Source organism: Gobius niger (genome assembly GCF_951799975.1).
Source record: "Gobius niger genome assembly, chromosome: 20".
In the NCBI taxonomy this organism is placed as follows: domain Eukaryota; kingdom Metazoa; phylum Chordata; class Actinopteri; order Gobiiformes; family Gobiidae; genus Gobius; species Gobius niger.
In genome coordinates, this window is record NC_136871.1 from 3,480,353 (window position 1) to 3,495,390 (window position 15,038).

Consider the following 15,038-nt stretch of genomic DNA (forward strand, 5'->3'; position numbering starts at 1 on the left):
TGCGAGGCGGGTCTCATGTCCCCCACAGTCCAAACTCACACCGCCCCAAACAGTGTGTGATGCAGTGACGAGACTCGCGGTGAGCCTGATTCCCAGCCTGTGATTCTGCGGCTTTAGAGCTTGTCCTCGGGTGAAAAAATCCGTCTGTGCCTAATTTCTTGATAAAAGTCAATGATTTGAATGACTCAACTTCAAATCTAAGGGCGTAAAAGCTGTTCTTTCAGTAAGAGAGAGTGAGAGGGAAAGGTTGAAGATCAGATTGGAGCTTCACTGTCACTGTAACGCTCACAACATAATAAAAAGAGAACATTGTCAGAGTTCAACATAACAACACTGGAATAGCTAGATCGGTGCGAATGCTTCCAAACACCACCGCACGCATACGTTCCTGCGCTTTCTGCCTTTTCCGATGAATCACTTCAATAAATAAAGTAGATAAAAAAGGTTTGGTGATTCACTGAAGAGTCTCCTCCAACACAGCTTTACCAGAGGTGTGCGGCTCGGAGTCACGATCCGGGCAGTGGGCAGCGAGTTTGCGGAGCAGCGGGGAGCGTTTGTTTTGGCGATGCGGCCGTGCCTCCGGGCGTGTGCGATCGGACTGCACCGTGCTCAGGTTCTGTAGAGGGTTGATCTGACGCCGCAGTGAGGGGGCGTGCCTCTGCGACCTATCACGAAGCGGCCGCTGATAAATCCATCTTCTCCACAAAACACGCGGAGAATCATAAATATCCTCTTTCCAAAAAAAGTAAACTTTCAGCCGTGTCGGTGGAGATAGAGGCGAGTTAGATGCGTGTTGTTGGGGATTTAAACTCACCTGAGCATTGTTTGACAGCAGAAGTAACTCAAATATTAACCACAGATTATAACAGAGAGCATGTATTTCCCCATATCTTCCGTGTATTTTCTTACTTTGCCTTTTATTGTGTGTAGAAGCTTCCAATATGTGTCTGTAAGATCAATGACGCTCGTTTTGGCCCAGTTTGAAACCAATAGTTTTGAACCCCTGCCTTAACCGAGCACATTTTCTCCAGTTTGGCTATTCCCAAGTCTAAAAACTTCTCGTCTGGAGATTAGAACCTCTAGGTCAGTGTAACACCTCATTTGAAAGCTAAGACCTACAAAACTGATCGTAACTTTTATGTCTCTTTTTTTTTGTCTCTTTTTTGTTGTGTTTTTTCCATGTTTTGTCAGTTTTTTTGTATTTTGTTGCTTTTCTGGCATATTTTTCGCGGCGTTTTCGTCCTTGTTTTCGTTGGTCAAGGTCAAGGTCATTTTGCTGCTTTTTTCAAGAGGCTTTTAGATTTGGGTAAAGCCAAACTGGAGAAAATGTGCTCGGTTTAGGGGTCAACAGGTTAAATGAATAAGAGAAAATAGGAGTTTTGGATTGATAGAAGCTAATCAGCTCTGTCATGGCCATTCTGGATTCTACTGTGGCCCAAACAAAACATCTATTCATCTCGTTTTTGGCTGCCTTTAGTCACTGTCTCCATGGAGACGAGCTGGAGACGTCCCGCTCCGAATGAAGTTACAGTCAGGCCTTTGTTTGTTCACTTTTTAGGGATTTTTCAATTTCTTTATTTCCTTATTTAAGGATCCCCATTAGTCTTTATCAACGTAAAGACGACTCTTCCTGGGGTCCATTCTCATTCAAAAGACATTACACAGTCAAAGGGTAATTTATACAACACACATCGACAATACAGAGTTCCTCATTCAATTCAATAATTAAGGCAAGAAAAAACAAAACAAGGTGTATTACAGTACTCAAAGTAACATTAAGTCGGGTTATTTATTTGTATTTGACTGATTACATATTTCTTTAGATTTATTTTAAAAGAAAGATGATTTTTTTTTGTCTCTTAAAGCAGTACTAAGTAACTCTTCCCCCTAGAGGCCATAAGCGCAACTGCAGGTGTCGTAGCAAGTTACGATTTTTTAACTTATTAATTGTCTTGGAGAGTAGACAGGAAAGGTGAAGGGAGAGAGGGTTACTATGCATCCAATTATACAATGGAAATATTTTTTTTTCACTCAAACATGGCTGTAAATACTGTTTAAAGTGACGTTAGCCCGCAGTTAGCTTTGCCCGTTAGCATGTTAGCTTCTTCTTCGTGATTCTATTAGTGTGTATTGGTGACTCCGGTCCGGTGGCAGTCAAGTTGCAAACATGGTTTTCTGTCCAGAGACACCAGGGGGAGATGAAAGACCCTCCAATCATCCCATAAACACTGGTATTACCCCCACAGGGACTACGGGAAGGATTTATTAAGGCAAACACGTTACTTAGTACTGCTTTAATTTCCCGAGGCAGCATATTCCAGTGTGAGATGGCTCGGTGTATACATGTACTTTTTAGTGCTTTAGATTTTGGCCGAGGCAAAGTAAAATGAGTATTAGAGGCTTGCCTTGTGCTAAAGCCACGTCTGCTACAGGTGGGCTGCAGTTTGGACAACAGGGTGAAGGGTTTGTGCGAGGTCCAGATTTTATGCATAGACAACACAGAGCTACAGTCCAATCTGTCCTTGACCTTCACCCATGACAGTTTTTGATGCATAGCAATAGTATTTGTTCGAAAAGGACAACCCAGGGCAAGTCTAGCGGCCCGATTCTGAGCTAGTACATTCTCAATAATACAAACGTATTGACGGAAATGTTACGCCAGTGTTTCCCAATCAGGGGTACTTGGGGTACTCAGATAAAAAAAAAAAAGGTGAAACTGAGTAAAATTTCAAAATTGTTTTCCCGCTTAACTGTTTTCAAAAATGACCATATATGGGCGATTCCAGAGATGCCGTCTGTATCTATAGTTTAATATCGAGGTGGAGGTAACTATGGTAACTGTCAAACTGCAGATTCCTTTGTCTTAGTTTCTGGTTAATATCTCAGTCATTGCTGGAAAAATCCACATATAGACTAACATCCAATTATTTTCTCTTGAAGGCGTCCAAAAGTGGTGACAATATTCAAAAACATGAGCGTGATGCCGGCATGTAGAAAGAACTTTCAGCCATAAAAATGATGTGGCAGTTTGTGAATCCAATCACTGTCAAATACTGATGAGGAAAAACATTTGTCAGTTTTGGTTTTGGAGATTTCTTGCAACAAAAAAAACGAGTGATTGCTGTATTGTTTACTCCCGCAATTTTCGCCGGATGTTTTGGTGAATGGTCGGAAACAGCTGATACATCCAGGTCTCTAACACGATCTGTTACAGCGCAAAGCAATGTTTATGAACATTGTTTTTCAAAGAAAAGTTCATTTTAATAATGTTTTTCAGTAAAAGGTTAGACCTTGAGAGTGTTTTAGCTACATTTTGAACATAACGCTACTGAATACTGAATAATCTCTGTTTAGATGCTCAGTTTGTTAAAATGTTGGCAGGATCCTTATGGAGTACTCGGCGTATAAATTAATGCATCAAGGCGTAAGTGGCACGTTGCCTCTGTCGATGCGATTGTCACCACTGCATCACTGTAACCCATGTAGAATTAACAAATAGTAATGAAAATGAAAGAATTTCTTTGGATTTAATAAAGGGAAAGAAAGAAAAGGGAAGAGGGAGAAAGGGAAAAGGAAGGGAATGGCTGAGATGTATGTGGATAAGTATATGGGTGTATACATGTATGTGGGTGCGTATGTGTGCATGTGTATGCATGTGCACGGGTGGACTTGCAGATATATACACATGTATATATATATGTCTATATATGCTTATACGTCTTCTCAACTATTATTAATATTAGTACTATTATTGTTACTTTTATTTTTATTTTTTATAATTATTATAATTGTTACCATTTTTTTGCTTTCTCTGCACTGGGTGTAAAAAAAAACCCAAAAAAAACATTTGTGTTAATTCTGACACGCTAATTGTGTAAATTGTAAAAATGAAACTTATGGCACAATAAAGTAATAAAAAAAAAAAAAAGGGGTACGTGGCACATAAAAAAGTTGGCAACCACTGTGCTGCGCTGTTTGCCGTCAAACAGACAACATTTTTTATATTTATTTATCAAGTTTTATTTTTGTGCATGCAATTTCTTCTCACATTTTACCGTATAAAAGCTGCCAACACGAGGTTTTGTCCTCGGGGAGATGAAAGTCGGCCCATTTTGACACCAATGATTTTGGAAGGATTTTTAAAGTACATTTTCTCCATAAACTAAGAAAAAAAGGCCGTCAAGAATTGTTGCTGTCATGAGCATAAAACACTCATTTTAATAGATTTAAAACAAATCCTTATAAAACGATAGCTATTATATTATGCTGTTTTCTCAAGCCTTTAGCAGTGTTTATGGAAAGCACATGTAGTTAATAGGCCTCTGTAAAACCTTTAAAAAACATACATACTTTTAACAATAAATGTAGAATCTAAATCAACATAAGCTGTGCTGGGAACACGTTTACACAATGACAAGCATCATATTGCCTTGAATTCGACAACAGAACATTTCGCTTTATTCGCTTGCGTGTGGGAACAAACGCTGTGCCAAACCTGAAAATAAAAGAGCGATGTAGGCGACGCATTGGGTGCGGAGGTTAACAAGGACAGATCAGGGAGAAAATTGCGGCGTGCCATCGGAGTGCAATGGGAGGCAGAAGATGGTTCAAAGTTCTTCCCATAATCATTTTCCTCAATCACCCGGAGATTCTAGGGGCCCCGCACTCTCTCCAAGAAGAATCTCCCGTGTGATTGGAGCTTAGAGTGGCCGGAGCTGTCCCCGGGCCTGCACTCCGGAGGAGACGGGTGAAATGGGAAATGCTCCGGCGACGGGCAGCGGAATAAGACAAAAGACTGTATTTAAAGAAAGGACAGGTTTAAAAATAGGTGCAATTTTGTTCAGGGTGGCTTAGAAAAAGGCAAACAGCATCGAGCGAATCTTTTCCTTTGAAAGGCCTCGACTTCCTTCTTTCCATCCAGTTTCCTTCAGAAGTGTTTCAATCTCTTTGTCATGTTTTTTGACGGCCTATGTTATGCTAAGACATAGAGAGAGAGAGATCGGCCCGATATTGTGGGTATTTTACAATATCGGCTATAGATACAGACGCATCTCATCATAGAAGGGGGCGTGGCCTCGCCGAGGGGGGAAATGGAATCTTTTAGGAAACACATTTTTTCCCTCTTTTTAGCCATTTTCTGGTGGAATATGAACTTGTTTATCACATAAATAAAGTCAAGTGTAAATCGGGTCCATATGGATATTTCCTCACAGCAGATAATTCTGTAGAAGTGAAAAAGCGGCAGTCGTAGCTAGTGTTGGCTAACCGCTAGCATTACCCCGATGCTAACATGTAGCATCATGCGAAATATAAATTTATTTTTCACACACAAATAAAGTCAAGTCTAAATTGGGTCCATATGGGTGTTTATTCACAGCAGATTGTTCAGTAGAATCGGAAAAACGACAGTTGTAGCTGGTGCTAGTTAGCATTAGTATTAGCATTATTCATGTATTTATGGGCTGTTGAACCACTTTGCTCCTCCCCATTTCTTTGTATCTTTATTTAGCAGAAAACTATATCAATAATTCTGCATTTGTTTGCATTTGTAGTTTTTGAATAATTAGACTCCAGAGACGCCGTCTGTATCAGTAGGTGGTGTTCACATTCTAGAATGTGATGTGATGATGTCAGCCGTAGGGCAGGGGCCAATTGCTGGGTTGCAGGTGACATCACAGAACGTTCATCTTTAGAACGCTGTGACATCACAGCGTTCTAAAGGCCTATACTATAATATAGAGGAAAAATTATTTTGTCTTTGAGGAAATGTTTGGTCTTGTACAGAGAGATCATGGACCCAGTGACTGATGTTAATGATCATTTTTCTAATTCATGCATGTTCTTTTTAGCTACGACTTGTGAAAGTGTAATGCTGTTGATAGGAATAACTGGGTCCGGTGACATCATCATATTCTAGAACCTGCAACCCAGCAATAGATACAGACAGCATCTCTGGAATCACCCATATATGGTCATGTTTGAAAACAGTTAAGGGGGAAAACAAAGAAGAGACAAATGTAAACTTTCTCAAATTATTCAAAAAATACTTTAACACACACTGAATTATGAACATAGTTTTCTACTAAATAAAGATACAAAGACATGGAGAGGAGCAAAGTCAACAGCCCATAAATACATAAAAAAAACAAGAATGCTACATGTTAGCATACTGCTAAGGGCAACGCTTGCTACGACTGCCGTTATTTTTATTTTTTTTCCAATTCTGCTAAACAATCTGCTGTGAATAAACATCTACGTGGACCCGATTTAGACTTGACTTTATTTGTGTGTGATAAATAATGTTATATTTCACCAGAAAATGCCTAAAAAGAGTGAAAAACTGTGTTTCCCAAAATATTCTATTATCCCCCTTCTATGACAAGACACCGTCTGTATCTATACAACTCTATACGAGCGATGGCGTCACATCCGGGGGCCTTGTATGGCATTTGCGGATCCTGTGATCCGCAAAAAACCATGTTCATAAACATTGCTTTGCGCTGTAACGGATCGTGTTAGAGACCTGGATGTATCAGCTGTTTCCGACCATTCACCAAAACATCCGGCGAAAATTGCGGGAGTAAACAATACAGCAATCACTCGTTTTTTTGTAAGAAATCTCCAAAACCAAAACTGACAAATGTTTTACCTCATCAGTATTTGACAGTGATTGGACTCACAAACTGCCACATTGTTTTTATGGCTGAAAGTTCTTTCTACATGCCGGCATCACGCTCATGTTTTTGAATATTGTCACCACTTTTGGACGCCTTCAAGAGAAAATAATTGGATGTTAGTCTATATGTGGATTCTTCCAGCAATGACTGAGATATTAACCAGAAACTAAGACAAAGGAATCTGCAGTTTGACAGTTACCATAGTTACCTCCACCTCAATATTAAACTATAGATACAGACGGCGTCTCTGGAATCGCCCATATATGGTCATTTTTGAAAACAGTTAAGGGGAAAACAATTTTGAAAAAAACTAAATATGAACATAGTTTCTACTAAATAAAGATACAAAGACATGGGGAGGAGCAAAGTGGTTCAACAGCCCATAAATACATAAATAACGGAGAATGCTAACATAATACTACATGTTAGCATCGTGCTAATGCTAACGGTTAGCTAGCACGAGCTACAACTGCCGTTTTTTCACTTCTATTGAACAATCTTCTGTGAGAAAACATCCATATGGGCCCGATTTACACTTGGCTTTATTTATGTGTGGTAAATAAGTTCATAATTCACCAGAAAATGTCTAAAAGGAGTGGAAAATTCCTCTAAAGATTCTATTTTCTCCCTCAGCGAAGCCACGCCCCCTTCTATGACGAGATGCCGTCTGTGTCTATGGGCTCTTTAGAATGTTGTGATGTCACGTGAATGCAGCCCATAGATACAGGCGGCATCTCTGAAATCGCCCATATATGGTCATATTTGAAAACAGTTAAGGGGGAAAACAATTTGGAGAAAAATCTGAACTTTGTCTAATTATTCAAAAAATACTTTGACAAACACTGAAATATGAATATAGTTTCTACTAAAGAAAGATACAAAGATATTGGGAGGAGCAAAGTGGTTCAACAGCCCATAAATACATAAATAACGGAGAATGCTAACATAAGGCTACATGTTAGCATCGTGCTAATGCTAACGGCTAGCTAGCACGAGCTACAACTGCCGTTTTTTCACTTCTACTGAACAATCTGCTGTGAGAAAACATCCATATGGGCCCGATTTACACTTGACCTTATTTATGTGATAAATAAGTTCATATTCCACCAGAAAATGGCTAAAAAGGAGTGGAAGTGGATTCTATTTTCCCCCTCAGCGAAGCCACGCCCCCTTCTATGACGAGATGCCGTCTGTATCTATTGGACGACTTAACCTCTTTCTGATACCGAAAGTATTGGAGACTTTTTCTTTGCATTGCTTTTGTTGATATGTCTTTCAAATAAAGCGCCCCCTACTGTCATAGTTCAACACTGACACATTGTACAGTTTAGAAACGTTTGCTGTGCTGTAAAAAAGACAATATTTAGCTTCTTTCTTGCTTATTTCTTGACAGCTTGGCCATCTGATACTTTTAAGCATCAGATTGTCCCGACTAAAGCCTTATATTGAACCTTTAAGTTGTTAGAAAACTTGTAATTCCCGTAAAGAGGTGTGTGTAAGGAGTGATTGCCCATTATTAAGAGCTTGTTTCAGCTCGGGTTTGTGTGCCCTGTGAGTCAGCAGGGACGGCTCTCTCCGTCTCTCAGACCGTATGGATTTTCCGTAAGTACGTCTTCAACCCTCAGGAGAGACTAAATTGCCCAAGTGTTTGAGTGGAAAGGTCTGTTCTGTCTGCAAACTCTCCTGAATTCCCTAAACGCCTACATCGTGTTACGCTTAAGCCATTTCCGACTGAACTTGAACAAATTGAGTTCATTTTGTTGTCGTCTTGGTTGATGTTGGAGTGTGTCGACGTGCTGCCCGTTCCGCAGTTCAGGAAGATCAAGTTGTTTCTATTTCCCGGACTCAATATGTCGAACTTCACATGTTGTTATTGTGACAGGTTTTCAGTTCTTAACCCCAATTTTATCAGAGTTTGCACACACAGTAATTATGCAATGGATGGTTCTACTTACAGCTTAATTAAAGCAGAATTAAGTAACTTGTTTACCTTAATAAATCCCTTCCATCCCTCTGGGGGTAATACAAGTGTTAATGGGACGATTGGGGGGTCTTTCATCTCCCCCTGGTGTCTCTGGCCAGGAAAACCACACTTGCAACTTTCCTGCACCGGGTCGGAGTCACCAATACACACTAATAGAATCACGAAGAAGAAGCTAGCAGGCTAACAGGCAAAGCTAACTGTGGGCTAGCTACACTTTAGCAGTGTTTACAGCTAAATATGAGCGAAAAAATGATCTCCATTGTGTAATTGGATGTGCAGTATCTCTCTCTCCCTTTGTCTTTTCTGTCATTGTAGTATTTACTCTCATGGACAATTAATGAGTAAAAAAACGTAACACATGAGTCACTTCGTTCTGCTTTAAACCCCTACCTTAACCAAGTATATTTTCTCCAATGCGGCTTCACCCAAATCGAAAAGCTTCCTGACTGGAGCGTACAGTCAGGAACCGATCATAACTTCATTGCTGCACTTATTCAACAGTTTTGTCCCATTTTTGAATTTTTTTGTCGTGTTTTGGATGCATATTTATTGCTTTTTTAATGGAGTTTTTTGTCGCGTTTTGATGCTTTTTTGTCCTGTTTTTGCCCTATTTTTTTTATGTTTTTCGTCACTTTTTTCGTCACTTTTTTTCTCATATTTTTTGACGTGTATTCATCGCTTTTTTATGTTTTCTTTGCTGTGTTTTGATGCCGTTTTGTCATGTTTTTGCCCTATTTTTAAATGTTTTTCGTCACTTTTTTCATCACTTTTTTCATCACTTTTTTCATCACTTTTTTGTCACTTTTTTTTGTCACTTTTTTTCGTCACTTTTTTCGTCATTTTTTTGGTCACTTTTTTGGTCACTTTTTTGGTCACTTTTTTGGTCACTTTTTTTGGTCACTTTTTTGGTCACTTTTTTTGGTCACTTGTTTCGTCACTTTTTTGTCACTTTTTTTCGTCACTTTTTTGGTCATTTTTTTGGTCATTTTTTTGGTCACTTTTTTGGTCACTTTTTTGGTCACTTTTTTTGGTCACTTTTTTGGTCACTTTTTTTGGTCACTTTTTTTGGTCACTTTTTTGGTCACTTTTTTTGGTCACTTTTTTGGTCACTTTTTTGGTCACTTTTTTTGGTCACTTTTTTTGGTCACTTTTTTTGGTCACTTTTTTGGTCACTTTTTTTGGTCACTTTTTTGGTCACTTTTTTTGGTCACTTTTTTGGTCACTTTTTTGGTCACTTTTTTTCGTCACTTTTTTTCGTCACTTTTTTCGTCACTTTTTTTCGTCACTTTTTTTCGTCACTTTTTTCGTCACTCATATTTTTGACGTGTATTCATCGCTTTTTTATGTTTTCTTTGCTGTTTTGATGCCGTTTTGTCATGTTTTTTTTGGACATTTTTTCATTGCTTTTTTCAAGTATTTTTTTTGTCACGTTTTCATTGCGTTTTTCTTTACAGCCTACAGGCCAGTGCAGTGCCTCATTTGAAAGCTAAGACCGTGTCGTTTCTGAGGATGTGTGTTAGATCTGTGCGGCGTGTGGCAGGGAGGCGAATACGTCCACCTTTTAAACCTCATCAAAATCAACATCCAAACCCACTTGTTGCTTTGCTGCGTTCACGGATGCTTGTGACATTCCCGTACAAATCTAACCCCTGGCTTTGGTCGACGCCTGCCTCATTATTTCTCCCTCTGATCGTTTCTTCCCGTAGGAAGTTGGCGAAGAAGCAGAAGGAGACGGCCAGCAGCTCCACGCAGCAGCGGGAGATGGGTCCGGTGAGCACAGCCGATAAAAGCACCACTAAAGTCAGCACGCTGCGCAAGGACGACCCCTTCTCCACCTCCAACCAGGAACTCAACGGCTTCGGTGAGTTCATGAGGTGGTTCGGCTTTCGGTTGAACAGTGCCTTCAGTTGGAAAAACATCACAGTGATTATTGAATTTGAGTCAGCAGTGTGTTCGGCTCATTGTCTTACGACCAGATTTTCCCGCCTGTTCCTTTAGCTCCAGACGCCTCCGAATGACATTAACGCCCACGATCTCCACTTTAGTCTGCGGAGCTCAAAGAAAGCAACGAGTTTGTGGAATAAACCTCCTAATAATTGTTTCAGGGCAGGCGACAGAGAGAAGTTACATGAATCGGGTTGTGTGATTGTTTTTGTAATAACAAACCCCGACAGAGAGGAATTATATTCAGGTGATTGAGTGTAAAATAGTGACATTTTCGTTCAAATAAAGACTGTGCGGAGGGAAATCACTTTGAAATCACGGATGTCGTGGGAGTGCTGGGACTGGTCCACGTGTCTACGGAGTTATAGACCCTTTAATTGTTTGTAAACATGCCGGGGGATTAGCTGGAGGCGGGAAGCTAGATACATGTCTATTTCCATAGATACAGACGGCATCTCTGGAATCGCCCATATATGGTCATGTTTGAAAACAGTTAAGGGGAAAACACTTTGGAGAAAAATCAAAACTTTCTTTTCTATTATTCCAAAACTACTTTAACAAACGCTGAATTATGAATATAGTTTTCTACTAAAGAAAGATACAAAGACATGGAGAGGAGCAAAGTGGTTCAACAGCCCATAAATACATAAATAACTAGCTAGCATGATGTTAAATGTTGGCATCGGGCTAACGGTTAGCTAGCGCTAGCTCCAAAACAAGGTGCCGAGACAGCGCAAAAAGTGGCAAAAGTGGGCGGGGCGGAATAAGGTGAATAGACACAGACGGCATCTCGTCATAGAAGGGGGCGTGGCTTCGCCGAGGGGGAAAATAGAACACAATTTTTCACTCTTTTTAGACATTTTCTGGTGGAACTTATTAATCACATATAAATAAAGTCAAGTGTAAATCGGGTCCATATGGATATTTTCTCACAGCAGATTGTTCAGTAGAAGTGAAAAAACGGCAGTTGTAGCTAGCGCTAGCTAGCCGTTAGCATTAGCCCGTTGCTAACATGTAGCATCATGTTGTCATTCTCCGTTTTTTAAGGTATTTATGGGCTGTTGAACCACTTTGCTCCTCTCCGTGTCTTTGTATCTTTATTTAGTAGAACCTTATTTTATCGTCTCAAATGTCAGTCCTCTTGTTCTTGCACCTTAAGCCACAACAGGACCACATTTTTTAGTTGTAGTTTTACACTTAAAATGGCTAGATTTAGTTTAATCGTATTTCTCTTGATCACTTCCTGTCTCCAGCTGATGTCACTGATGATGTCAGCAGTGAAAGGGTCTAGGCTTGTGTTGCTTAATCTATATCTGGAAATGCCGCCGAGTTAAAGCCTGGAATAGCACAACTGTGGGAGTCTGTTATGAATTAATAATTATATTGTGACGGCCCAAAAGCACCGTGGCCCAAAGGGAACTGTCCCGACTCTCCCGATCACCCAGCACGCCTTTGCCGGATGTTGTTGCCGTTCTGTTTCCTGTCCGGAGCGATCTTTTCGTTAGTAGTTTATCTGTATGTTTGTCTGGGAGGGACAGAGCGGAGAGGGAGGATGCTGCTCAATAATTAAAGTAGCAACGGATTCGCTGAGGAGTGGAGGAGGACACACACGGAGACTGAGGAATCTAGGGGTTTTCAGCTCTACACAAAATTGTTCCCATTGTATTCGCCAAAGTCTAAACAATGAGCGTGACTGCCACAGGACTGGACCTTGCAATAAGTGAGGATGACCATACAGCGAATTAGAAATCTTCTTCAGTTCAACAAATCCACTTCCACCTCGTAAACTGATCTTTGGTGGGTTGTGGTGTTTCAATGCACGATGGCACTGTTTTCAGTTTCACAATCTCCATTACTAAACCCACTGTAGATCCAAGCGAACAGCAGCTGCATGTCAAATATAAACTTTAATATAGTGCGGAGCTCTGTGAGAATACAATAACAGGTTATTTCTCCCCTAGAATGATATTACCGCTTCCCTTTCGTGTCAGCATTTTTCAGTCTTTTCCTCGTGATTTGGCCCATTTCACTTGAACTCAAATACTATGATCCGTGAGTGGCTTTGTTAGAGTCGTGTGAAAAGGGCTGGGTATCGTGTAGTATCAGCAAAAAGAAGTTTAAGTACTGCTGGTATCGGGAAAATAAATGTATCAAAAGCTGGATCCGAAACAAAAACATTATCTTCAGAGACCAAGTTTTGATGCTGTTGGTCCAGGAATTATTTGGTTATTTGGTTGTTCCAGCTCAAATAAATTACAGAAATTTAAAAGAAATAGTCTTTTATGGAAGTGTTTCTCAACTGGTGGGTCGGGGAACATGCCGATTCCAGGGAACAAAAGCAGGACAAAAGTAACGGAACCTAGTCTGAGTCGTGAGGAAGCCCAGCCAAGGCCGTGGGAACCCAGGGTGCTGAGGGCGCTGCAGCACCCCCTGGTGGATAGTTTGTGAACTGCAGGCAATATTAACCCCTTAACTCCCACCTGAAACGAGCACATTTTCTCCAGCTTTACCCCAGTCCAAAAGCTTCTGGAAAAAAGGTGTGAAAATAGCGACAAAACTGAGACGAAAACAGGGATGAAAATGTGAAAAAAGTGAGAAAACATTGATGAAAAAGTGACAAAAAATTAACAAAAAATTAACAAAAATTTGACAAAAAAGTGAGAAAAATTTGATGAAAAATGGTGAAAAAATGGACGAAAAAGTGATAGGAATTTGACCAAAAAAAATGTGAATAATTTGATGAAAAAGTGACAAAAATGAGACGACTGCCCGACAAAAAAAGTGATGAAAAACAAATCTGACGTGAGGAAAAAGATCCATTTAGTTTTGTAGATCTTTCCAATGAGGCGTTACACTGGCCTACAGGATTTGGGTAAAGCTGAACTGGAGAAAATGCTCTCGGTTCAGGCGGGAGTTAAGAGGTTAATAAATAGGATTTATGCACAGAAAAAGTATTTTGGCGGTAAATTTTGTCCCTCAGCGCCCCCTAACTAAAATACCTTCCCACGACTCTGAGCCTAGCCAAATCAAACTCTTTTTAATGTGACAATTTGCTTTTTAACATTCCAAAAGGATCAATTCTTCTTAGACCAGAGGGTTCTCAAAGTTGTACTTGACATTTCTTGGCCAGTTTTGCTTCCAGAAAGTTGTGAAATTTGCTGGTTATATTTCATCCCTGTGAAGAATCGTGATGTTCGAAATGCGATAGGAAAGTTATAGGAATGAGTTTGGATCCAACCATTTGAAAATTAGACACTTCTTCTGTTAATTATTTGTAAATACAGTAACATTCCTCCTTTAACCTCTTAAGTCCTGCCTGAACCAAGTGTGTTTTCTCCAGTTTGGCTTTGCTCAAATCTACAAAGTTCTTGAAAAAAAAAACAAGTGACAGAATAGGGACGAAAACGAGACGAAAACGAGACAAAAGCATGAAAAAAAAAAGACAAAAATGTGACGAAAACGCCATAAAAGAGCAAGGGAAACTTTACACAAATACAAAGGAAGGAAAGCAAGGAAAAAGATCTGCTTAACCTCTTAACCCCCGCCTCAACCCAGCTCATTTTCTCCAGTTCAGTTTTACCCAAATCTAACCTAGACCTACAAAACTGATCAGATTTTCCCCCACTTTGTCACATATTTGTTGCTTTTTTGCCTCTTTTTTGTACATTTTTTCTCCCTGTTTCTGTTGCTTTCTCATCACTCTTTACTCATGTTTTTATCACTTTTTTTCCACGTTTTTCATCCTTGTTTTTGTCGCTATTTGTACTTCTTTTTTTTTTCTCTCAAGAACCTTTTAGAAAAACATGCAAACTGGAGAAAATATGCTTGTTTACGGTGGGGGTTAAGGGGTTAAATCATGGGCCACAACCTACTAAAAATGTTCCGCCATTTGCTCCGGACCCACCAGCAGAGAACCACAGTAACTTCTTTGAAAGTCTGGCGTTAATTCCAGCAGCAGTCAGCCGGGTGGTGCAGTTTCATTTCCTCCTTTGTTCGCTCGGCCGCCTCGGACTAATGACGGCTCAGTTTTTGCATCGTGCTATACATACAGTTCTGTACAGTGTGGTTATGCAGCTACACTCCGGTAAAGTCATCTCTTTTGTGCTGCGTCGCTGCGTCCTCCTGAGTGCGTCCGCGTAATTAGACGGTTCTCTCAGAAGGGCACTTTCTCTGGGAAATGTCAGCCTGGCCTTTTGGGAGCTCGGCCGCTGAGAGCCAGGGGAGCTGCTGCGGCGGGACTAATGCTGACCGTCGCTGCCCCCTGCGCCGCAAAGTCCACGCCGAGTCCTGCACTAATGCGCTTCAGCCGCTTTCATCCACACGCGTGATACGGGGGACACTTTAAACTCTGACATTTAGAGGCTTTTAAATGCAAGTCAACAGGTGGAAGGGCTCTGGATGCAGCAGAGTAATTGAGAGAATCGTAACTGAAT

The 15,038-nt window shown here is 40.4% G+C and overlaps 1 protein-coding gene across 7 annotated transcripts in view; it reads left to right on the forward strand.

Moving 5' to 3' along the window:
• Positions 1–15,038, forward strand: part of ptprt (protein tyrosine phosphatase receptor type T) — a 339,518-nt gene that overhangs the window by 233,183 nt on the left and 91,297 nt on the right. For all 7 annotated transcript variants that reach the window (XM_079579208.1, XM_079579213.1, XM_079579209.1 and 4 more), the window contains one exon: positions 10,368–10,522. In XM_079579208.1, the coding sequence (XP_079435334.1) occupies positions 10,368–10,522 (155 nt within the window). The remainder of the gene's footprint in view (positions 1–10,367; positions 10,523–15,038) is intronic.